The following is a 24,526-nucleotide window of genomic DNA, read 5'->3' as shown; positions in this document are numbered from 1 at the left end:
CCAAATTCCTTTGTTAATATCGAATTCAAATTCAAGAAATTAGCCTTCATAATTGTGTGTTATTTGACAATTGAAATATTTAGGTTGAAATTGTTTACGGATCTCATTATCTAGCTCAGAAGCACATGACGGATACTCTTCTTCTTGTTGTTTCTTTCAATTTGTAAATCCAGTTGGAGGATTTGACATGTTCTGTTGCCATCGTTTTAGTTTCAGAATCATGGTTTCATTTATTCGTACATCTTCTCAAATTAAAAACATTTGATCCTCAATGAAGGTAAAAGGTCATATTAGAGATGCAGCAGTTCCCAAATTGAGATAGCAGTCAAGTGGAACTGCATCTGCTTATGGCTTGCTTTTCTAATCAATATTGCAAATTTCAGGTGGCGATACTAAGTGAAATGAAGAATTCCGAGAGAGCATCAGACAAGTTGCTGATGGTGTACTATCCATTTCTAGGATTCGCTGTTTTAGCAATTTTACGTGGTCTACTACCTCATTCTGGCAAGAGTGCGAGCATTGGAAAAAGATCCGTTATAGGCAGGAAGAAGAAGGCTTAATCTTTCAACTCAGAAGCTTAGAATTGAAGAGTTTGTATTTCTTTAGGCAGTGATACCTACAAACCATATCAATTTTTGTTATTGGTTCTTTTTAGTTGACATTATATTTTGATGGCTTGTGCACGAGTTTTCACGTAAACAATCACAAAATGAGTTTTAGTTTCACAAGTGCTGATGACATTGTTAGTTTTAAATCTTGATATAATTTCCTTCTCGTTCGCAACGATCTGCTGTTGCATCTTCAAAGATCAATTTTCTTGCTAGAAAGTCTAGCAAAGTACTATATACCAGAAATAGGAACTCCATTTGAGTTGTCTAAAAGACTATTACAATGTATTTCGATTGGATTAACTAGTTTCTCAACAGTTGATTTTGCGTGCTTCAGTAGCTGACACTTGACAGAAACAAAAAAAATTATATTTGACGGCATTACTTGGCGGAAAATTTGAACTAATGGAAATTATTCAGGAAAATATATGGGATAGGATTGCTAATTGCATTCGAGATGTAGCTGGAGTTGAGGTGATGGGTCTCGACAGGTAAAAGAAAGTCATTTTTCTTAAATTGGAAGGAAAATAAATTTATTATAAAAATTGTTGGAATATTAACACCCAGATTTGCCTAAGAAATAGATATATTCCATCTGTTCCTTTATAGATTAGAGCAACTATGTTACCTACTTACGTTATGTAAAACAAATAAAGTAATGACACAATATTTTATTGTGGAAAATTTTAAAAAAGAACTGCTTCTGGATCTACTCATTATTGACTAGTGAGCGAGATTTCAAAGGGAAACATTATTTGCATAATTAGCATTACTGTTGAGTGGCAGTTGCAAAGAGACGAAGACGAAAATGGGTGGTTTTGTTAAGCTATTGGACTTGCTTCTTTTCATCTACTTCTTCTTCATGGCCATTGTTGCACCACTCTTTGATGGTCAAACTGCCCTTCCTAAACACATATTTCACCCTGTGTTGGTTGACCTAAAGAGCTGGTACACTCAAGAATGTGGTGATTATTTGGTTTCTGAGAAACCCCATTTCTTTGTTGGGTTAATCTGGTTGGAGCTTCTCTTTGCTTGGCCCATCTGCCTCCTTAGTCTTTATGCCATTGCAGCTGGAAAATCTTGGATTAAAACTACCTCCTTGCTATATGGTGTTTCCACTCTCACTTCAATGGTAAGAAATTTGCTTATTGTTTATATTTGGGGCTGATTGCAATCTGTCTTGTTTGTCTCTGGACTCTGTTAATTTAAGATTAATAGATTGTTGTGCTAGCTTCAAATTGTCTTGTTTTTGTGGTTGATGTTTCATATATCAGTGGAATTGGATTTAAATTAGATTGAATTTGATAACATTATGGGATGAAGCAGATGCATTCTGGGTGAATTTTTGCTTTGCTTGCTCTTTCCCCCTCATAAGATCGGATTCATCAGATAGCTCTAGTATATTCGAATATAAGTTGTATTGACATTACCCCTAAGATGAAAGATTGTAACTTTTGGACCTTTTATGGTTAATGGAAATAATTTGAGAAATTAATGTGAATGATAGTATGCTGAGGTTGGGAGTAGCGGGAGTTACGAGAGATAGAAGTAGGCCGAAGAAGAACTGGGGGAGGTGATTAAACCTGACATGAGACAGCTTTAGCTTAACGACAATATGATCCTAGAAAGGAAGGTATGAAGGTCGAAGATGAGAGTATAAGGTTATAAGTTAGAGAGTGTGGTCTCACTTTATGTGGGATGGGCAGGGAGCTAGCCTCCTATCCTTATTAGTAGTTTTTTTAGTCTCTTATTCTTCCATGTGTATTAGTATATGTTGCTTCACTTGCTTTGCTTTCTTGTTTTCATACTTGCTTACAATCTTGCTTCGAAAACTTCCCTTTTGAGCCAAGGGTATGTTGGAAACAACCTCTAAAGTCTAAACCCACAAAGATAGGGGTAAGGTCTGCGTACATCCACACTCTCCAAACTCCACTTGTGGGACTACACTTGGTATATATGTTGTTGTTGATGTATGCTTGGAAGTTGGAACTCTATTTTCACCTTATCAAGAAAAGTTGGAACTCTATTTTACCACTAGAGTTTCCATTTCGATTTGCAATGTCAAGTTCTTTATCTGGTTTCTTCTCTCCAGCTTGGCATCATGCCACCTTGTTTCTTTTACTATGATTATCTTTACGCAGTGGCGAATTTACAGCCAAAAAATAGAGTACCCGCACCCGTGGTCTCTTCGTAAAATTAGATATTTTATATGTATATTTTTTAAGATTTTGTATAATATTATATTCTTGCACCCGTACTACAAGAAGTCTAAATGGTCCACATGGTTAAATGTTGAGCTTTTGACCTTGAGGATTAAAGGATCAATTCTCACTTCAATACATTTTACTTGGTGCACCCATTTTCGAAAAATCCTAGATTCGCCTCTGTCTTTACGTTTTTTACCTTAAGTACTTAACTTGCTTTTGAGATAAGAGTCAAGTGGAATTGCATCTGCTTATGGTTTACTTTTCTAATCAATGTTGCTAATCTCAGGTGGCAATACTAAGTGAAATGAAGGGTTCCGAGAAAGCATCAGACAAGTTGCTGATGGTGTACTATCCATTTCTAGGATTTGCTGTTTTAGCGATTTTACGTGGTCTACTACCTCATTCTAGCAAGAGTGTTAGCATTGGAAAAGGATCCACGATAAGCAGAAAGAAGAGGGCTTAATCTTTCAACGAATTGAAGAGTTTGTATTTCTTTTGGCATTGATCTTTCAATTTCGACTCCAGAAACCATATCAATTTTGGCTCTTTTTGAGTTTCCCTAGCTGATATAAAGTTATGATGCTTGTGTTGTGTATGAATTTTAAGGTCACAAGTTCGAGCCCTGCACCAAACAAATTAAATTCAGTATTTAAGTGGACAAGGATAAAAGGGGCCGAACCCATCATCCTTAAGTTTCAAAGGCTGCTTAGAATTGGGATTTTTATATGTATAATCCTTGTTAATTGCATGTCTAAGAACTTGAGATATAATGGTTTCTAACAATTCCAAATTATAAGTCAATATAGGAAACCACTATGTAATTGTTGACAAGTAGTCTCTAAGCTAGTCAATACAGTTTAACAAATATGTCCATTTAACAAATATGTCCATCAAGCACTTAGGTACAAATGGACATATGTAATGTAACACACCAAACTTGATAGAAAATTAATCCAATGTTGAAAAGGACATGAGCTCCCAAGGCTTCGATGAGTACAATTATTCATGGAGTTGAAAAGTTTGTTGGAGTTTTAAATCTCACGAATTGTTCCTGATTTAAAAGCAAGGAACAATTCATGGGGCTTAATCTTTTTTATAAACTCTTCAATTCTAGCTTCCCGTTACGCATTTTAACGGTTGAGAGTAAGGGACAACAAAACATGGGTCTAATACCATGCTAAATCCATCACCCTGTGGGATTTCACATTTCAATTAATTCTTAGAGATTGCCCCATGCATGTGGATAGTGAGGGTCTAGTATCTGAAACTTCATTTAGTGACGAAGACAAAAATTTAGGTAAGAATATTCAAAATTTGTTTAACTAACAACTTTTAAATTTTATTCTTTAAGACTATAAAATTAAATGACTTTTGGTACATTATACATATCTTTAGATAAAATAATTAAAAAGTTAAAGAAATCTTTTTAAAATAAATATTAAAAATAAAATAAATAAATTGAAACAAATTATAGCGTTATCATTGTCTCCACCATACTACTAGAATAATTCTTCTTATTTTTATGGAATCGTTTGGTAACAAGTTATTTCAATAGAGATTAATTATCTTGAGATTAGTTATTCCATCCTTAATGTGAGATAAAAATAACATTATTCTCAAAATAAATTACTCTCGCAATTTTATTCCAACTAAATATTAAATAAACTCATCTTAAAATTAATTATCCCTAATCTCTCCTATTACATACTTCTACAATTCAACAAAAGATGCAAGAAGAAAAATATGCTAGTAGTACAAAACTATAATTTGACTGTAACTCATGACAAGTCAACAACTTCAAAACATCAATATGAGTTGTGGTGTAGAGATCTTAATCAGATATCTCGAGTTGAAGCAAATCTTGTTTGGAAACACCACCCAGTTTAGATTCTATTATACGCAATATAAATTTAATCAGAGCTCAAATGTAAACATCAGACACTAAATAGAAACTAAATAAAAACAACTTCAAAACAAATGAAACAAATCTTGAAATACATATAAGGAAAAATACTTCAAATTGAACAGGAAACTGCTAAGAAATACCAAAGTAAACTAATCAAAATTCAATTTGTACAGAGTAATATTCCAAGAAACTCTGCATTTGTAAGTTGTTACCATTAGATTTCAAATACTACTATAAATTCAAACCCCCCCAATGGCCCAATAGAGCATTTCTCTCCATATAACTATTTTAGCTTCTACTACTACTTTATTACTACTATTCTTGAAAATAAAACAAAATGGCCTTTTCTTCAGTAAAATATTTTGGACTTTCCACAACTTTTGATCCCCTACATAAAAACCTCTTTAGTTCAAAACCTTGTGTTTCATCATTTTTTTCCAAGAAAATTGCCCTGCCAAATTGTGACAAGGCCAATAATATTATGTCCAAAAAGCCTTTATATATTTCAGCGGTGAGTGGATTTGGGCATGTTAATGAATCAAAATCTAGGGACCCTTTAGTCCAATGTAATGCCTATGAAGCTAGTAGGCCACCAATTAGCATTGAATTTGATGAAGAAACTCAGATTGTTGCTGCTCATAAATTCAAGATTGGGTTATATTTTGCAACATGGTGGGCTCTGAATGTGGTATTCAATATTTATAACAAGAAAGTGTTGAATGCTTTTCCATTTCCATGGCTTACTTCAACTCTATCACTTGCTGCTGGCTCATTCATAATGTTAGTTTCTTGGGCTACAAGAATTGCTGAAACTCCAAAGACTGATATTGATTTCTTGAAAGCTCTGTTTCCTGTAAGTAAAATGATCATACTCTGTTTTTCGCACTAAGAAACATTGAATTCTTATAATGTGTTTGTGTTCAATAGGTTGCTGTGGCACATACAATTGGACATGTTGCTGCAACAGTGAGCATGTCAAAAGTTGCAGTTTCATTCACACACATAATCAAAAGTGGAGAGCCTGCTTTCAGTGTTTTGGTTTCAAGTTTGTTTTTGGGTGAAACTTTTCCATTGCCAGTTTATCTTTCACTTGTGCCAATTATTGGTGGTTGTGCACTTGCTGCTGTTACTGAGCTCAATTTTAATCTAACTGGTAATAAGTTACAAATCAATCTTGTTTTAGTGATTATGCATGTGTTTTATATATTCGAAGCTCACTGGCCTGACTAATATAGATTTGCATCACATAGAAAGGGGTAGTGGCGGAGTTAGGTTTAAGGAAAGGGATTTAAATCTATGTTGCTCGGACTCTTCAAAATGTCAAGGGGTGCGTGTCGGATTCGGCAAAAGTAGTGTATTTTTGGAGAATCCGACACGTGTGCGGCATCGAAAGTGAAGAGTCCACGCAACTTAGATTTAAATTGAAATAATATATTACTATAAGTAAACGGTTGAGTTCCGCTTGCTTGTATAAATTTTTGGATCCTCCGCTAAAACCTCTACTTCTAATTAAGGGTCGAGGGATATCATCCATACCACCACACTCGTTGCCAGGGGCGGACTTAGAGGTAGTTAAAGGGGTTAACCCGAATCCCCTAAGTGAAAAAATACATTGTATATATAAGGTATTTTTAAGAATTTTTATATTCTATATATTGATTTTGAATCTCGTGAATGTAAGATTAGAGGTTGACTTAGTGTTCAAGGGGTTGAAAACTCACCTTGAGGTTCCAAGTTCAAATCATAGGCATACTACTTTTTTTTCAAACCCTCTTAATGAAAATCCTGGATTCTTCACTGCTCGTTGTCGTCAAATTTTAGACTAATTATATGAGATTTATTTATTTTGCTAATACTTCATAACATTCAGGGTTCATGGGGGCTATGATATCAAACTTGGCATTTGTATTCAGAAACATATTTTCAAAGAAAGGGATGAAAGGGAAATCTGTTGGAGGAATGAATTACTATGCTTGTCTTTCCATGATGTCCCTTTTGATTCTTACACCCTTTGCCATTGCTGTTGAGGGTCCAAAAGTGTGGGCACTTGGATGGCAAAATGCAGTCTCCCAAATTGGCCCTAATTTTATATGGTAAGCATATTATCTTACAAACTTATAGTAACATTATTTAATCTCATTCTGTTTGGTCCTATGTTGCTCAGACTCTTCAAAAATGTCATCGGGTGCATGCCCCATGTCGCATGTCGGATCCTTCAAAAGTAGTGCATTTTTGGAGAGTCTGAACAACTTAGGTTTGGTCAATTCTTTTAAAATTCAATATTTTTATGTAAATTTTTTGTTCTTGTTTTAGGTGGGTGGTGGCACAGAGTGTATTCTATCACTTGTACAATCAAGTGTCCTATATGTCCCTAAATGAAATTTCTCCATTGACATTTAGCATTGGTAACACTATGAAGAGAATTGTTGTGATAGTTTCCTCCATCATCATTTTCCAAAATCCAATTCAACCAGTCAATGCCCTTGGTGCTACCATTGCAATTTTTGGAACTTTCCTCTACTCACAGGTAATTCAAAATATATACATTCTTACTAAGTATATGTAATTGGCTTTTCATGTTACTCTTGGGACTAATAAAGATCCAAATGAATCTAACACATGTACAATTAGTTGTTTGTGTTCATCCTATGTACCATTAAAGCACTTCATACTTTGACAAACAATAACTACAAATTGTTTATGAGGAAACGTGTTAAAGACATAATTAAATAGATAAAAGTGTGTTTTCTCTAATAGCTTGAGTTTTTAGATGAGATGATCGCATAATATCAGCAACATCAATTTTGATACTTGTTCCTTTTTTGATTAATTTTATTGTTATGATTTTTATGCAGGCAAAACAATTAGAGAAGTTTGGCAAGAAGGATGAATGAAGAAAAGGGGAGACTCTGACTTAGAGAGTTAATAGATGGACAACAATGGACTAATATTTTGTAATTGAAGATTGATATGATCTTACATGATATACAGGATAAAATATTGACTAAAGAGAATTAAAATTTATAGTCGAAGAATGCATATAGAGAATAAACTTCGTAGCATGATATTTTTTGGAGAATTGAGAAAATTCAAGAGAGCTAGTTGGGCACAGTTCAAAATTCGATGAATAATAAGTTTTCCCTCTACAATTCATGTTGTGTGCTAACTCATACAATATGTGATGTGTTGTTTCTACTAAACGAAAGCTTTGGATGTATGACTATTGAAAATTATTTATTTTTGAGACGTGCCCATTAAACATTTCTTAAATTAGCCACAAAATCAAATGACTCTCTTTGTTACTTTTTTTATCCATGGTAATTTTCTTTTTCATTGAAGTTCTCTCTCATGGCTTCCACAATTTCTTCTCTCCATGTACTGTATATATCATAATATGTATGTCATACGTACGTCAATATATACACTTGACATACTCATGATATATAATAATATACATTGGCATACACAAAATATACAAGACATGTATATGATATACACATGATGACGTATGATTGGTTATACACACTTGTATATCGGTGTATGTACTTGTATGCTGTGTGCATGTCACAGTATATTGTACAAGTGTTATACATAACATATACAGTAAAATACACCCAATATACACTAGCCAGGTCAAAACTGGAATTGAAGTGGTCCTATTTTTACCCTTTATTAGACTCCGCATATTGCGGGGACTTAAAGAAGAAAATTCGTTATCTTTCACAAAATTGAGAATAATTTAACAATTATTTTGGACATTTATGGGAATTTTTTTTTTTTGTGTAAAATGAACTTATTCATGGTCACTGTTTAACTATCAAATGCCTAACTATTTTATATTGATTAACTATCAAATGCCTAACAGAGGTTAGAGTAAATTTCGCTTTAATATAATAGTTCACAAATTACACTAGAGAGACAGAACTACACTAGACAAGCCTCATGCGACTAAACTGAACAAAGTATACCAATTATGATTGATTATCAATTTCTAATTAGTAATTAAATTTACATTATATTTAAATTACACAACAGGATTCCAGTCATCATCTTGCAGATTGGATCAGAATTAAGGGGCTCACTGAATTTAATTTATTCCTTTTAATAAAATTAAAATTATAGTACTCTATTTAGCGGGGATTTAGATGACTCTTTCGAGTATCCAGGGGTTAACAGAAGTTAAACATATAGTTTAGCATAATTATTTGTTGTCTAATATTTAATCAATAGGAATAGTACAAGTCAATTTTTTTGACAATAACCAAAGTCATGACATGAAATGTTGCTTGTCATTTCAACATATATAATAACTAACTAATGTTTCTCAATAAACTAAAGCCCCTTCTTATTTGGTCATCATAATAATTAATATATTTTGATTAAGTAAAGTCATGTATCTAATCTAATCTACCCTCTTAATTAAACTGACAAACATTCCCCTTAGCTAAGTTAAATTATCCTAAACCAATTAAGAAAACACAGATGGTTGATCATCATGACATGGAGCACCTAGAGCATATTATATTAGTTTATGCACAAGGAGAAGCAATTCGATGCACAAAATATCTCACATTCACGTAAGGTTCGAAAAGGGCCATGAGAGTGATCATATAGATAATATGCATGATGCAAACATTAGTACTAGTTATTTTCATGGCTCAAATCTAACTAAGACCTATCAATCAAACGAAAACAACTTTATCGTTCCTCTAAAACTATCGATCAGACGAAAACAACTTTATCGTTCCTCTAAAACTCCTTTTCCAAGTACATGCACCTGTTCACAAGTAATTAATTTAATTAATGCGTTCACCAACTACTAAAAGTTCAAGAAGTAGGAATATATATAATAATAATGGAAAAAACAAAAAGTCTCAATGGCATTAACACTTTTTTCTGTTGAGACAAAAAGTGGGTGACCAAAAGAAAATAATTTCCTTCATTAATTTAGTACAGTAGCAAATACATACAAAACTAACAAGTCAACCATTATCATCTATCTTCCTTGAATTTTATTTTCCTTTCTGCACGTTCTTTTCCCCCTTTTTTCTTTTCTGTTTTTATTTTTTATTTTTTGAGCTTAATTTCTATGCACTTTACAAAAAAATTATACAATCATGTTATAAATAAGTACCTCTATTTATAACATTTTTTTTATTTCGACATCAAATCTAACATGTTTAAGATCACATAATTGAATGAACATACTTTTATATTATATATATACATATTTAAAGTTTTAAGATCATAAAATTCAAAAAGAAAATTACTTTTTTTGAATTTCTTGCTCAAATAAATTAAGACGACTCATGAAATGAAACGGATAGAGTAATTACTTAGGTGTATTTGTAATGATAAATATAAATTAGTAACATGATAAAAATGATAGTTACTTACTTTGTTCCTCTTTGTGTAGTTGAGATTGAATGAGCAAGGAGTTTAAGAAAAAATAACTTTTAAAATTTAGGTATAATATATAAATATCTCTAATATTTATGCTCTTCAACTTTAGGTATGTATAAGTAGACTTTTAAACTTGTATAAAGTTAACCAAATAGACAACATCCTACATGACAATTTGCATTTTGTGTGACGTCCTACATGTATTATGCAATATAGGATGTGTGTGTCTATTTGTTCAATTTTATATACAAGTTTAAGTATCTACGTGTGCATATTCAAAATGGGAGGATATATATGTATTTTCAAACCTTATCCCTAATTTGTAAGGCAGATGAGTTGTTTCCGAAAGACTTCCGACTAAAATAAAATAATTGCATGTTTAATTTTCTTTTAATAAATTAAAACGGTTCATTTTAACTTCCTTAACTAACCCCACCATCAAGATTCCACGTCACGAGCCCCCACCTTTTTTTGGCTGAACATGTTATCTATTGTTTATAAATTAAAGCCCTCTTAGCTTCCCTTAGCCTACAAGTCATCAAATTCCCTCAATAATCAAACAATTATATTTCCCCAAATTAAAGCACTTTAATTTGGTGTTATAAGAAAATGGATTCATATAAGAATCAAGAAGAAACAGGTGACCATAATGATGCACAAGAAGAAAGTGGATGGACAACTTATTTGGAGGATTTTTCAATGGAACAACATAACAATAATAGTGAAAATAGCACATATTGTGATAGTTTTGGAAGTCCCTCTTTGTTGTCTGATGCTGCTTCTCATGCTGTTTGGAACAATTGTAACAACAATAATTATGGGTCACCATTTCTTAAGAGATTGAATTTGAAGAAACCAAGGAACAAGAAAATCTCTGATCCTGATTTAGAAGACACTGCTAGCTCACCTGTCAATAGTCCTAAGGTATATCATTCTTTTTTCACCTTTTTATTTTATAATAGTAGCGAAGGGAGCTTGCAGCAACGATAAGGTTGTTTTTGTGTAACTTATAAGTTGAAGCCGTAAAAGCAGACATTAAATGTTTGTATTAGGATAGGAGGTTTACATCACATGCATCATCCCTTAGGGTGCGGACTCTTTTCTGAATCCTTCGTAAAGATCAAAATCGGATGATATTTTTGAAAAATCTTTAAGGAACCCTCCGTAAAAAGTTGAGGGAGTAGTACATATAGTGTCATCATGATCCACAACATATTTTGGCATTTAAGGGTCATTTAACAGAAATTAATAGATGATTTTCTCAGTTTTTTGTGTGGTGTATTTTTGTTTTATATATTTTAAATTTTTAATAATGGTGGTCATGTCTAACCGTTAGAGTGCCAATCTTTTAATAAATAGATTTACATGCATCTCGACTATTCTATCATATAATTATTACCTTTCACCAGCACTAGTATTGAATAATCTTTGCCTATTTATGGTTCATTAATTTTCTTCTTTTTGGTCTTTGGTCTTGCATAATATTTTGTATTGAGATACTTGCTTGATTTTAATAGGTAAGTTTTAATAAGCAAATGGACATCAATTACCGAAGAACAGACAACAATAATGGAAATTTTCTGGTAAGTAATTAATGTTCTCTCTAAATTCTGTGACATATTAATATGAATCTTTTAAAAATAAAATAAGTAGAAACTAATATTTTATTTTATTTTCGATATTTGTTTATTTATTGGTTAGGGATTTGAAGGTGGCTCTAGACAACAACAAGAAATGGAGACAATAGAAAGAAATAGTACTGTGTGTTTTGATGAAAAGAACAAAAGTTATATGGACCTCGAGAAGAAGGGACTTTGTTTGGTGCCTTTGTCCATGTTGGTCAACTATAGAGGCTGATGGTCATTTGCGCTGCGCGTTCTCGTTTGATTAAATACATATTAGATATAGAAAGTATAATTCCGAAAGTGACTTTGATTTGTTAGTTTAAGCTCAAGTACTCTTTGCTTTAAGTTAGCAGAACTATATAAAAAAAAGTCTATTTAATTCCTCTCACTATGTAAAAATATTTTTCAGTTTTTTTTTTTTTTGAGGGAAAGAAATGTATTAGCTACTAGTATGAAATAGTGGCATGTAAGTAAGACTTTTCTTAGATGGAAATAAATTTGTGAAAGAGGGATTTGTATATAACTTTGTATGTATGACTTTTCTCTTCTATTTTTTTCTTCCCTTTTACTATCTGTGTATTTATATATCATGGTATTAGCCTAAATATTAATTAAATGTTCATGACTATTAACTAAAGATTAGTTGAAATTGAAACCATTTAGGTAGTCATTTCTTCTCTCGAACATATATTAGGATCAATGTTTTAACAAGTAGGGGCGTGAAGCATGACGTTATCTAACAGAGCAAGGCTTAAATCTTATGGATGATTTATTAATTAATAAGATACACATATAAATAAATAAAAAATATAAAAATTACATTAAAAATTGTAGAAAATTATAAAATTAATAGAAAAAATGTATATATTTACATAAACATGTTAATATGTACACGAACATACAAACTAATTTTTTTTTCTTACTTCAGAAAATAAAAAACGTAAGAATGCATTGCACCTATAGGCTAAAACATACTAAATTTGTAAAAGGGATACTCTATTTTCTTTAATTTGGAAAACAATTCACAAATACTCATTATAGTACAAATGGAACATTTTTTGGCATATTATCATCGGAAAAATATCTAAACTAGAGTGATATCAATAGAAATTCTAAATTGAAAACTAACATATAATAAAAAGAATAAATCAAAGAGAGCAATTTTATTTATTTATTGAAAATGAAGCATAAAAAGGAAGTTGCAAGCATGGAAGTGGAATAACATCGGGGAATTTGGAATAATTGAATTCCAATACAAGAATCAGACATCGAATAGAAAATAATTAAATAAAAAACAAAAAAAAGAACCCACTTAATTACTAATAAACGATAAGGAGAAAGTATTATCACTTAGATGCATCAATCATTTATAATACATATTTAGCCACCATAATGTCATCTATTTTATATCACTTCCTTTATTCTCCATCTTCCTGGAGGTCGAAAACAAAAATAATAGTAATACCTAACCCAGGGAGGAAAAGCACAATAATATATTTTTCCATGATATTTGGTACTCATATTAGAGTTCGACTAAATTTGGATTCGCATCGAAAAGTGATGGTAAAACACTCCCTAATAAAGGTGACTCTGTATCCAAGAAAACTCAAACCCAAAACCTTTAATTAAGGATGAAGGAGTAATTATCACTCCATCACAACAACCATGGTTGGTATAATAACATTATTTTTTTTGCAAGTGTGTGTGATCATATTTTCTACTATATTATAAAAGAGAGTTTAGGCCCAAGTATAATATATAATATTCAAGATTGGGACTTTTCCCAATCTTGAATATTATATATTATACTTGTGGGACTTTTAAAAGGAAGTTTATACCCAACTATAATATATAATATTCAAGATTGGGACTTTCTTGAATATTATATATTATATTTATTATATAGTACAACTTGAGCATAAACTCCCTTTTAAAATAATATATATATATGTAATTTTATCCATATCACATAAATTAGGACAAAGTGACCAGTAATGTACATTATTTCAAAGTTACATAAAAATATTATAAATCACAATAATTAATAACTTCAAACATTTTTTAAAAAAATATGAAAATTTGGATGACTCTCCAAATTTCATTTGTGTCACATAAATTGAGACAACAAAAATAACATATATTGGGTCCATTTTAATTTATTTGTCTTATGTTTTTTATTTTTTTTTATATTTGAAAATTGCGTAAAAATACTATAAATCATGATAATTGACAACATAAAATATGTTTTGAAAAAAAATACAAAAAATTTCACTGATTCTTGAAGTGAATCTATCGTAAAAATACTATAAATCATGATAATTGACAACATAAAATATGTTTTGAAAAAAAATACAAAAAATTTCACTGATTCTTGAAGTGAATCTATCGTAAAAATACTATAAATCATGATAATTGACAACATAAAATATTTCAAAAATGTTGCATGTGGGTAGTCTCATTATGCCTTAAATAGCGTTAAAGAAAGTACATGTTTGTGATAAAAAAAAACTTATTCTTTTATCCACGTAAACAATCGCTTCAAAACTTGGTTATTAGCCCCAAAATATACCATTTATATTATTAGGACCGTGCATAGCACGGACAACATGATCTAGTAATTATATAAGTATCAAATAGTAGAGAAATATATATAGAGGGTATCCTATACTAGCTAGGCTATGACATAGGCTTGCTTACATCCCTTTTTAGTCTATACCAAATTCCTGACTTTACTAACCTTAATTAATACATGGAACCACTAGTACCTAATTATTTTCATGGTGTAACAATAAAATTATTGTACTAGTAGTTCAGTCCTCTAATTATTTTGTATGATGATAGTTTAAAAATTACATATATAATATAGCGATAGTTTGGGGATTTTAGCAGATATACGTAAATACACTTATTATTCACACCGATATAATTAGATAGAGCTATTATATACGTAGAGATATACTTATTATGTGGACGGACATATATTATATATTATATTATATATGGCGGATACAATTGTACTAGTAGTTCAGTCCTCTAATTATTTTGTATGATGATAGTTTAAAAATTACATATATAATATAGCGATAGTTTGGGGATTTTAGCAGATATACGTAAATACACTTATTATTCACACCGATATAATTAGATAGAGCTATTATATACGTAGAGATATACTTATTATGTGGACGGACATATATTATATATTATATTATATATGGCGGATACAATGTTTTTTTTTTTATTATTATTATTATTATTATTATTATGCGTGTAGATACATATATTGTATTCCACGATAGAGATGTTGTATATGTGCATAAACACTTATTATGCAAGCAAATACAATGTATTTCACTATTATTATGTGCATAAATACAGTATATTCCGCTATGTTTTGAAACTAAAATGTTGTTACATTTATATAATTTTGTTGGTAATGTTTACGACATCACTAGAAAAGAAAAAAAAAACTGCAAGTATATTCCAATATTCATTCTTGTGCCTACGACTTTGGCGTTAATTTTTAAAGGAGAAGACTGCGTTTAATTGGTAAAAAATAAATAAATTATCCGTCAAGCTTATATTCGACAAATACAATGGACTTTTTCATTTATGGATATAATTTACTAATTTATTATTATCGATTAAACAAATTCTCAATCTTACTCACCAATGGCTACACGTTGAAAAGACTATATTAGTCCTAAAAAATGTTAATTAATCTCAATCTCATCCACTAGTTATATATTTATTTTATTTAGTAGAAGACAATAAATAATATGACTAGAGTTAAAAATCTAGTTGCATTTTATAAATAGGAAAGGTTTAATTTTATGACTAGGTATTTATCATTAAAATATTAAATATAAAGATGACCCCTCCATGTGCATATGTACACATTAAGAATATGAAGACCAAAGAGTACTGCCAACACACCATAATTAAGTTTGTTAACTTAAGTATCTATTATAATTAAGTTTGTTAACTTAATTTGAGTTTGATATATAGTCATCCAGTCTATGATGCGGACGTAGTAACAATCTATATAATAGATTTTAAAATATATGGCATTGTAAGTTTTCTGACGATTATGTTTTTTTTTCATCTGATGATCGCGCCGGATAGGGTCCTATTTGGGGTAGAGCTCTCTACATTTAAAAATATCCTGAGCTCGAATCCAAAATTTCTAATAAAGAGAAGAACCATTCACTACACCATATCCTTAATTTGGTGGTTGATTATTGTTTACTCCATCCCTCCCTCCCTCTTCCGTTTTTTTTTACTAGTTCAATTTATATTTTGCACTCCCAAAAAAAACATTTCATTAAATGATTATTTATCAAGTTAAATTCTTAATATGCTTAAGAAAATTAAATTTAACTACTAGAGTAGTACTCTAATACGTCTAAGAAAGAATTACTTAACGATAAAGGTAAAAAAAAAATTAAAATTGAAAGAATTACTTAACGATAAAATGGACAAAGAAATGTTTTTTTTTTTTGTTTCTCACTCGGTGTCTGGAGCCCACATTGGAGCTCCGACTAAATCCGGATCGCGCTCTGCAGGGCCCATTCGGGGGTGGCGCTCCCAACATGATTTTCTCCATACCCAGAGCTCGAACTCGAGACCTCTGGTTAAGGGTGAAGCACTCCCATCAATGCACCACAACCCATGTTGGTGGACAAAGAAATGTTGAGTTATCCCACATCGGTTGGTGGGGGAAATTTTGTCTCTGACAAATGACAATGGCTGCTAATTATAGAAATTTTGTTTAATTGTTGATTAAATGGTGTAATCATTGATTAACATAGTCAAATGAATTAGGTTAATTAGGAAGTAGTGGAAATAGAATGGTCATAAATCAGTAATTATCTTAACTTTGATAGAACATTAACAGACTATATACATAATAAATCAAGATTAAGAACATGCATGGCTTAATAAACCTTGTCAGTTCAAATTTAGGCAATTTTAATGTCCAACATATGGAGTGTCAATCCTCACCTCAGCTTCTTGAATTATTTGAGTTTTTTTATTGGAAAAATTAAGCTCTTTCGAAAAGTCACAAAATCTATTTTTCAGAAGCTAACATTTTTTTTTCAGAACTACTTTTTGAACAGCAATTTTGAGAAAATAAATTTAGAAGTAATTTTAAAAGTTTAGCTAAATATTAATTATTATGTTAAAAAATATTTCAAAAAGTAATTAGTCAAATATAAATTATTTTACACTAAAAATATTTTTTTTCTAAAAGTATAGTATTAAAAAACACTTTCCAAAATAAGTTTACATATACCATGAAGTCGGTCGGATGCGCAGCAATTATCACATAATTTTGATCTCATATTTAGGAATATGACTTTTAGCATGATTAGATAGTGGATTAAGCCCGCTAATGACCAATTTCTCTGTATAATCTTGTACAATGTCGGATATCATCCCATCAACACACAATTAATCAATCAAATTCAATTATTTCAAAGCATTTTTTTTCATCTTTATCCTTTTGTCGTTCTTCGTTATCTCTTTACAACGCTCATAAAATTTGTTTAGTTTAGTTGATTAAAATTCCTAATAAGCATCAAGTACTCTGTTCATTTTTATTTATCATGTTTCATGACTTGGCACATTTATTAAGAAAATAATTATGAAGAATAATATTTAATGCTAAGGTTAAAACATAGTTCTTGATATGTTAAAAGTGACAAGTAAAATGAAAATTCATTTAACAATTAGTGACGAGTAAAAGTGAATGGAGAAAATAAAAACTAAAGTATGGGAGTTGATTCTAAAATAAACAATTTATTATATTTGAATTTGACACAATAATGATTGTATGACTATTTTAATTATATTGTCCTTATTAATTGATGTTTAGTATTAATTCTTGAAAATTGATTTAAGAAATAAATAATTGTCTTTTTTTATATATTAAAAAAAATAATATTTTTTTTTAAAAAAATAAATAAATAAAAACAAACGAAAGAGCATCAACAATATCTAATTAGTGTTTTTCTATTCTTAACCATTATAAGGCAGAAGCTTCCTTAGTACAAGGGCATTATTGAAAATGTAGTAATTTAGTATTTGAAAATGAGTGTGTTCTATTTTTGGGGTAATGGGACGAGGAAATTGAGTCAAGATACATAAATAGACAAACATTCGCTCAGTACGGTAGAAATTTGAATATCCATGACAAGTATTTTTTTCGTTCATTTTTATTTGTTTAATATTAATCTGACATATTCTATAAAGAGTAATAAATAGAATAATAATTTTATTATATCACTTTTTAGATATAATTAAATTAATATTTTGATAAAAGATTATAGTTAATAATTAAAATGAATTATAAACTAAGTGATAAATTATCTTTTAATTTTCTCAGTTGAACAAGTAAAAATAAATATTTATTTTTAATATAGTAGGCATGTAAAAACGGACGTCTATTTTCTTTGGTCCATTTTAATTCACATGATTATCAAAATTGATTGGTTCAAATTAGTTGTTATTTAGAAAATCAAAATATAATTAATTACTAGGAGTATTTTTTATCTCTTTGTTCTTACTCAATAAATATGAAGAAAGAATAATATAGTAAAACAATTAGTAAGTATAAATTAAAATTAATAAACCAATAAAAATAATTTAGTTAATATTTTTCTTAGAGGCATGCCCAATAAAAAGGTGGCAAGTAAAATTAGATCGGAAGGAGCAAAATAATAACAAGCAAACGATTCAATATTAATTGTGATTGGCCAAGCAGAATAGCAATAAAGTCAACAATAATAATAATGCATAGCCACAATTGTTGTATTTAGAGAGTGAAGGTTTTTGTGGTACGTAGTACACCCCGTGATTAGTGCAATTATCGTGTATTGTCATACAATTTGGAGTTGGGGGTGGGGTGGGGTGGGGGTGAGGTGGGGGTTAAGTGACTTTTATCAGAATTGTATATTTTATTCGTCTCAAATTATCTTTTATGATTTTTAGAAATAATTATTCAATCGATTACTCATTATTTTAAGAGTTTAAATAAAATAATATTTTTCATTTTATTCGTAAAAGTAATTGATCTTAAAAATCATAAGCACCTCGGTTGAAGATTGAAAGTTTTCTACTGAATGATTAATGAAATGAGTGGTTTTATATGAATTTGAATAATTTTTCTTTAATGAGTTAGGTTTAAAATTTAATTTTTCAAGGTTCGGATAATTCTTATTTTGTTTGACCTAATTTTTGAGGTGTGAGTTAGGCCAAAAATTTAATAATATAACCTCAATAAAGCAATTATTTAATCTAGAAATTAAGATTTATATCGTAAAACATAAATAAGAATTTCATTTGTTTCAATTTCTTTAGCTTGATTCAGAGTACAAATTAAAAATTAAACTAACTAATATTCTGTGTGAATTCGAATGTAGAATCGTCAACTTTTTTGATATAAAATCTATTTATTTAGAAACTATATATAGAGTATTATATGATACTACAGTTAACAATTCAAAATTATTGAAAATATATGATAACAAAAATATTCCCCCAGTTTTTATCTATATGTCATCATTTTTTATTTCTCGTGCATTAAGAAATTAAGTAAGTTTATTATTTTACCCTTATTTAATTTTTTTTTTATGTCAACTTTTCAATCAAAGAATATGAATTAGTTTAATTTAACAAAAAGAAATCAATTATTCACTTAGTTTTTCTACGTTGGTCAAATGTATATTTTCAAGGCTAATAACGCACAAGGATAAAATAGTAAGAATATTGTAATTTATGTATTGATTTGATGAAATGACAAATATTATGGACCAACTATTTATAGTAAGGATGACATATAAAAAGGAAACGAGGGAGTAATTTTTAACTATCCAAATATAGTACCTAAGTTTAACAGTAAAACAAAAGTACAGTAAAACTTCTCTAAATTAATATAGGCGGGACCATGAAATATTATTATTTTGTAGATGTATTATATAATTGATAAATTAATATTTATTAATTTAAAGAGTGTTTTGACACCGAAAAAGTTGTTCAGGGATGAAATCTCAAAGATTCTGAAAGAACCCATTTGCGACAACCGTCATTCATGAACTTGAGGTCATGATTAATGATCTTGGTTACCGCAATAAAATGGACGTTAATAACCTATTGAATGGGTGAAAATGATACATGTTCAGAGGTCCAGAGCTTAAAACAAATTGTAGATATCATTGAAAAAACAATGTTGATGATAAAGTTGAAGATGATACAATACATTTGGAACCATTACGCGTAAATAAACACTTGCATCTAGAACTCAATTCACAATTTTATGGTGAAATTAGAAAAGACAACACCGAAACTTTTGGATGCAATAAGAAAAGTAAGAGATGTGCTTCAACTAGATTTAAATTTTAACAAAAACAGAACATATAATAGAATCATATTTCACTGAATTTTCTTAGATCTATTTGTACTTTTAAAGAATTATTAATTTATACTCTCTCCATTCCATATTAATTGAATTTTTGAGGTGTTTCACATCCTTTAAGAAAAGTAAATTAAGACATAAATTGAACATAGTTTTCCATTTTTACCCTTATTAATTATTGTCAAATTTATGATTAAAATAACTAAATATTAATTAATCATTAATTCCAATACTAACTAATGAAGGGTAAAATTGGAAGAACACTTCAAATGTAGTCTTGAAAACTGAACAATTAAGTTAATTTAAAAAATGAAAAATATCTCAACAATTCAATTAATATGAAATGGAGGGAGTAATATTAATGGGATCATATATTTATATATGGATTTTCTAAAAATATATTATCTTATTATCTTGTCAAAATAAGTGATTTTTTCCATTGATCCAAGTTGAATCGGAGAAAAATATTATCTTAAAAAATTTATTAATTAACCGACTATTAATTTAATAAGATTTTACTGTAATTATTTTGTGGTTGCCACTAATGACACAAGAAATGAAACCATCATTATTGAGTAATGTAATAATGCACGTCGCAACTTGTCTGCTCTTCATTAAATATTTGGTTCACTGGATTTAGTCTAAACAACATGTTTTTAAATATTGTACTAATGCCAATAACTTTTGCTTCTTAATTTAATTTAATTTTAATACGGCCGTGACAGAAGCTTGGTAGTACTTGTTGGGTTATGAAGGTGAATAGGGTGTCATGCGGAAGCTTATAATTGCATATCATATGGTTGATAAATCAGACGACAAAAACTAATACTAAAAATATAATATTATTATATAAAAATTAATACAAAAGAAAAATATTATAAATTGTTGAGAGAATAAATCTCCCAATAAACAAAACTCTCTATATGTCTACATTGTGGATACTGTTGCGTTATGCTATGAGAATAGAGATCTTTAATTTATAGATCTCCAAACATTTCCTCTAAGGAAGAATAAACCAAATATGGAATAAAATTATATTTTTCTTTCAGAAAAAGTTCAAACATTTATAATAATACTTTGACTTTTCTTTTGAGAAAAAATAAACTTCAAATAACATTGTGGATACTAGTACAGGAGCTTGGTAGGACTAAGGAATACTTCTTCCGTTCTTATTTACTTGTCAAATTTTGACTTGACATACCTATTAAAAAAAATAATGATTGATATAGTGAGTTTAACATTTTATTCTATTGTCCCAAACGTATTTATTCACTACATTTTCCAAACATATTAACTCAATTTCAATAAATTGAGAGTATAATAGGAAAAAAAATATTGTCCTTTCCTGATGTGTCAAAAATGACAGGTAAAATGAAAAATTAAACTAGAACTATTTGTCAAGTAAATAAAAACGGAAGGAGTATTATTTTTTAACCAAAATTAACTAGTTTTATTTTTTTCCTCTTTCTAAATAAGAGTAGATAATAATAAAGACAATTATTAAAGTGTGTTATGGTTGGAACTTTTCATTTTCGGACTGTTTCTACATGACAACAATTTTCTAACTAATTATTGAATAAATTATAATTTATAAGAGAAGAACAAAATCTTGATCAGATATGGTATCTATGATATAATATAATATGTGATTTAAAAATACTTTGTTTTAGTTTTTCAAAAAAGATTGAAGGGAATTAAGCAAAAGAAATTAAATGGCCTAGATTTAATCATCGGCCGTCCGCCGGCTCTAATGATTGGATTATTGGAATAATAATAATAATAATAATAATAATAATAAACACAAGCTTCAGTCTTATCTCCGTAAGATAAGAGATTGTTTTCAATACACCTTCGATTAAGAAAATTGTAATTAAAATTATAGATTTAAAAAAATTATATCGATAGCAAAATACTGGAATAATATTAGATATTGATCATAATCTTATTAATGAAGCCTTAACCCTAAAGTTTACTCTTTCTACTTAATTTCTAGAAAGGGGAAAGTGAAAACTAGAATATTTTTGTCACGTTTTCCAATTATCATTTTTTCATGATTTAATCTACCTCGTGTTAGGATTTAGTCCTTATTTTCTTATCATATTTGATGAATATATTTTCTTTCTTAAATGAAAGTTAAAACATTATCATAATTGTTTTTACTTTTCTGAAAGAAAAATATATTTTTCTTTCATAATTGGTTTATTTTTTCTTAGGGGGAAAGTTTGAGACTCCATAAACTGAAGACCCTTTTTATCATACCAAAAACATAATAGCATTCACAATATAGACATTTAAGAATTTTGTTTACGAAGAGATTATTTTTCTTCCTACAGATTCTATGCTTATGCTTAGTATTAATTTTTAATTATGTAGATCAATTGACCAAACCATCTAGTAATATATGTTTCTTCTAGTATAGTTTTATGTATAGTCTGATTTAACATGATTTTGCAATTATAACTTTCTGCATGTTGCAACGATTCATTTGAACCCAACATAATGTTACCCAATAAAATCAACACAAACAAGTTGAGTCATTTAACAAAGGGAGGAAAATAAAATTATTATTATACACACACATTAGAGAATATACACAACGATTAACATTAATAACTTGGCTCGAAATCTCCCAAAATGTTGTCACATTCATGTCGGATCCTCCAAATTCGATACACACTGTCTACATTTTTAAAGAGTCTAAGTAACATAAATTATAACCTGACTTTGGAATGGCAACTTAATTGAATAGCAAGATGAGAATGAACCAAAATTGAAATGTCACAATAGCTATTAACTATTGCATGAATCTTGAAAATTTTGAGCATCTTCACTTTACCATTCAAAGTTAAATAGGATATAAAGTTCAAACTTCCAGCCTCAATATCCTTAATAAAATATGGACTTTTTACCAATTTGTCCCCAGTAATATTAGCATAACTTCTTGTATTTAACTCTCCCTTAGATGGAACAGTTCCATGTTCAATTACTATTTCACCCACTGAATTGTTACCATGGTAAATAAGTGAAGATATCGAGTCCTCGAATTTGAAGCTACCATAATTCGGATTCTTAATCGTGATTATCAACCTTAATGACACGTTTAGGCTTAATCGCGACAAGATTTGGGATTCAATCTCATCTAGGGAAATAGGGTGGAGAATGATTTGAGGTTTTTTGGGCTTGAGAATAGTATGGAACAAAGTGATTGAGACAATAATAAGAATAATTGATAAAAGTATAGTAACACCACAACAAATCTTGAAATTTCTCGTGGAATTTTTGTGTCCCGCTCCTTCCATTTTTTTGAGCTGAGAGTCTATCAGAAACAACCTCTCCACCTTCTTAAGGTGGGATAAGGTTTACGTACATTCTTTAAAGGGACTAGAGATATTTAGGTGTCAATTTTTTTTTTTGTGATGAACTTACTTGGAGAAAATTGGTATTAATACAAGGGGAGTTTGATCTTTATTTTGATTTGCACTTTGAAAAATTGTTAAATTAAACCATTTGATGTGCAATTTCAAATATAGACTTATCTTTTGTTAGTGTGTAATTACTAAAATCAAAATTAAGTTCATCTTATTTGACATCTTTTATGTTGCATTCTACTGGTTAATGTTGACCATATTTTTGTGCTGATTTAATTAGAACATTTGATAACAAATTTCAAGGAGTTTCTGGGCCTAATTTCAGGCTTATTAGCCCACAAGTAGCCCAGCCCATATCATAAAAAATGACATAAAAGAAAGTAAAGAAGGAAAATTTGGGATGAATATTTATGATCTTAAATTTAGAATAAGTTTAATATACCAGAATATTTTTTTACTTTTATAGAATAAAAATTTAATGTGAGTTATGAAATTAAAAAAGATACATTTTTTCTGAATAAGACAAACAAATTCAAATCGAAAATACAGAAATCTAAATGGGACAAATTGGAAGGCAAAAAAAAGCAAAATGCCCCCATGCAGGATCGAACTACAGACCTTCAGTTTACAAGACTGACGCTCTACCACTGAGCTATACGGGCTTATTTGATGCTCTCTGACACTTATAAATAAATAACTGAAAAGAATTACTGTTTTTTCCCCTAAACTACCGTCTTAAAAAAAAGGGGTGAGGTGTTTGGTTATGTTTTGAGAAGTAGCAAAAGTTATTTTTTAAAATATAACCAAAAAAATAGTAGTAATAGTTTTTCTAGTAATTTCTTTTGTAAATCACTTCTGAAAAAATACACTCAAAAACGCTTTTTAAAAACTTGATCAAATATTAATTACTACTCAAAAGTCTTTTTAAAATTTATATCACACAAAATCACGTTTTTTACAAAAATATTTTTTTCCAAAAAATATCTTAAACGT

The 24,526-nt window shown here is 29.5% G+C and overlaps 4 protein-coding genes and 1 non-coding gene across 6 annotated transcripts in view; 4 read left to right on the top strand and 1 right to left on the bottom strand.

Moving 5' to 3' along the window:
- LOC102583523 (transmembrane protein 97-like) overlaps positions 1–786 on the top strand; it is a 3,949-nt gene extending 3,163 nt beyond the window's left edge. The window contains exon 2 of the mRNA XM_006367220.2: positions 384–786. Coding sequence (XP_006367282.1) covers positions 384–560 — 177 coding nt within the window. The 3' untranslated portion in view covers positions 561–786. The remainder of the gene's footprint in view (positions 1–383) is intronic.
- Positions 787–1,301: 515 nt separating this feature from the next.
- Positions 1,302–3,414, top strand: LOC102583195 (transmembrane protein 97-like). Its single transcript, XM_006367219.2, has 2 exons — positions 1,302–1,740; positions 3,102–3,414. Exons 1-2 carry the CDS (start codon positions 1,417–1,419, stop codon positions 3,276–3,278), a joined length of 501 nt encoding a protein of 166 aa, XP_006367281.1. The 5' UTR covers positions 1,302–1,416; the 3' UTR covers positions 3,279–3,414.
- A 1,586-nt stretch (positions 3,415–5,000) lies between these two features.
- Positions 5,001–8,030, top strand: LOC102582859 (glucose-6-phosphate/phosphate translocator 2, chloroplastic-like). The gene is made up of 5 exons (XM_006367218.2): positions 5,001–5,574; positions 5,649–5,874; positions 6,592–6,814; positions 7,035–7,248; positions 7,577–8,030. Exons 1-5 carry the CDS (start codon positions 5,059–5,061, stop codon positions 7,613–7,615), a joined length of 1,218 nt encoding a protein of 405 aa, XP_006367280.1. The 5' UTR covers positions 5,001–5,058; the 3' UTR covers positions 7,616–8,030.
- A 2,628-nt stretch (positions 8,031–10,658) lies between these two features.
- Positions 10,659–12,272, top strand: LOC102582297 (uncharacterized). 2 transcript variants are annotated; one of them, XM_006367216.2, is made up of 3 exons: positions 10,659–11,048; positions 11,642–11,707; positions 11,826–12,272. In XM_006367216.2, exons 1-3 carry the CDS (start codon positions 10,734–10,736, stop codon positions 11,979–11,981), a joined length of 537 nt encoding a protein of 178 aa, XP_006367278.1. In that variant the 5' UTR covers positions 10,659–10,733; the 3' UTR covers positions 11,982–12,272. The 2 variants fall into 2 exon arrangements, with proteins under 2 accessions (XP_006367278.1, XP_006367279.1); XM_006367217.2 differs by lacking the exon at positions 11,642–11,707 and having other exon boundaries at positions 11,826–12,266.
- An 11,851-nt stretch (positions 12,273–24,123) lies between these two features.
- TRNAT-UGU (transfer RNA threonine (anticodon UGU)) lies at positions 24,124–24,195 on the bottom strand. Its single transcript has one exon. It is a non-coding gene; the product is annotated as a tRNA-Thr (tRNA).
- Positions 24,196–24,526: the final 331 nt, after the last annotated feature.

The sequence above is a fragment of the Solanum tuberosum genome, unplaced genomic scaffold, assembly GCF_000226075.1.
Source record: "Solanum tuberosum cultivar DM 1-3 516 R44 unplaced genomic scaffold, SolTub_3.0 scf00733, whole genome shotgun sequence".
NCBI classification, from domain to species: domain Eukaryota; kingdom Viridiplantae; phylum Streptophyta; class Magnoliopsida; order Solanales; family Solanaceae; genus Solanum; species Solanum tuberosum.
This window is presented reverse-complemented; position numbering and strand designations above follow the sequence as displayed.

What these genes read in the sequence shown, in the direction of transcription:
- LOC102583195 (XM_006367219.2), top strand. Translation starts at nt 1,417, where the DNA reads ATGGGTGGTTTTGTTAAGCTATTGGACTTGCTTCTTTTCATCTACTTC. An exon ending in TTTCCACTCTCACTTCAATG is followed by an intron (nt 1,741 to 3,101) that starts GTAAGAAATTTG and finishes TGCTAATCTCAG; the next exon opens with GTGGCAATACTAAGTGAAAT.
- LOC102582859 (XM_006367218.2), top strand. Translation starts at nt 5,059, where the DNA reads ATGGCCTTTTCTTCAGTAAAATATTTTGGACTTTCCACAACTTTTGAT. An exon ending in ATTGGCCCTAATTTTATATG is followed by an intron (nt 6,815 to 7,034) that starts GTAAGCATATTA and finishes TTCTTGTTTTAG; the next exon opens with GTGGGTGGTGGCACAGAGTG. An exon ending in GAACTTTCCTCTACTCACAG is followed by an intron (nt 7,249 to 7,576) that starts GTAATTCAAAAT and finishes ATTTTTATGCAG; the next exon opens with GCAAAACAATTAGAGAAGTT.
- LOC102582297 (XM_006367216.2), top strand. Translation starts at nt 10,734, where the DNA reads ATGGATTCATATAAGAATCAAGAAGAAACAGGTGACCATAATGATGCA. An exon ending in CACCTGTCAATAGTCCTAAG is followed by an intron (nt 11,049 to 11,641) that starts GTATATCATTCT and finishes TGATTTTAATAG; the next exon opens with GTAAGTTTTAATAAGCAAAT. An exon ending in ACAATAATGGAAATTTTCTG is followed by an intron (nt 11,708 to 11,825) that starts GTAAGTAATTAA and finishes TTTATTGGTTAG; the next exon opens with GGATTTGAAGGTGGCTCTAG.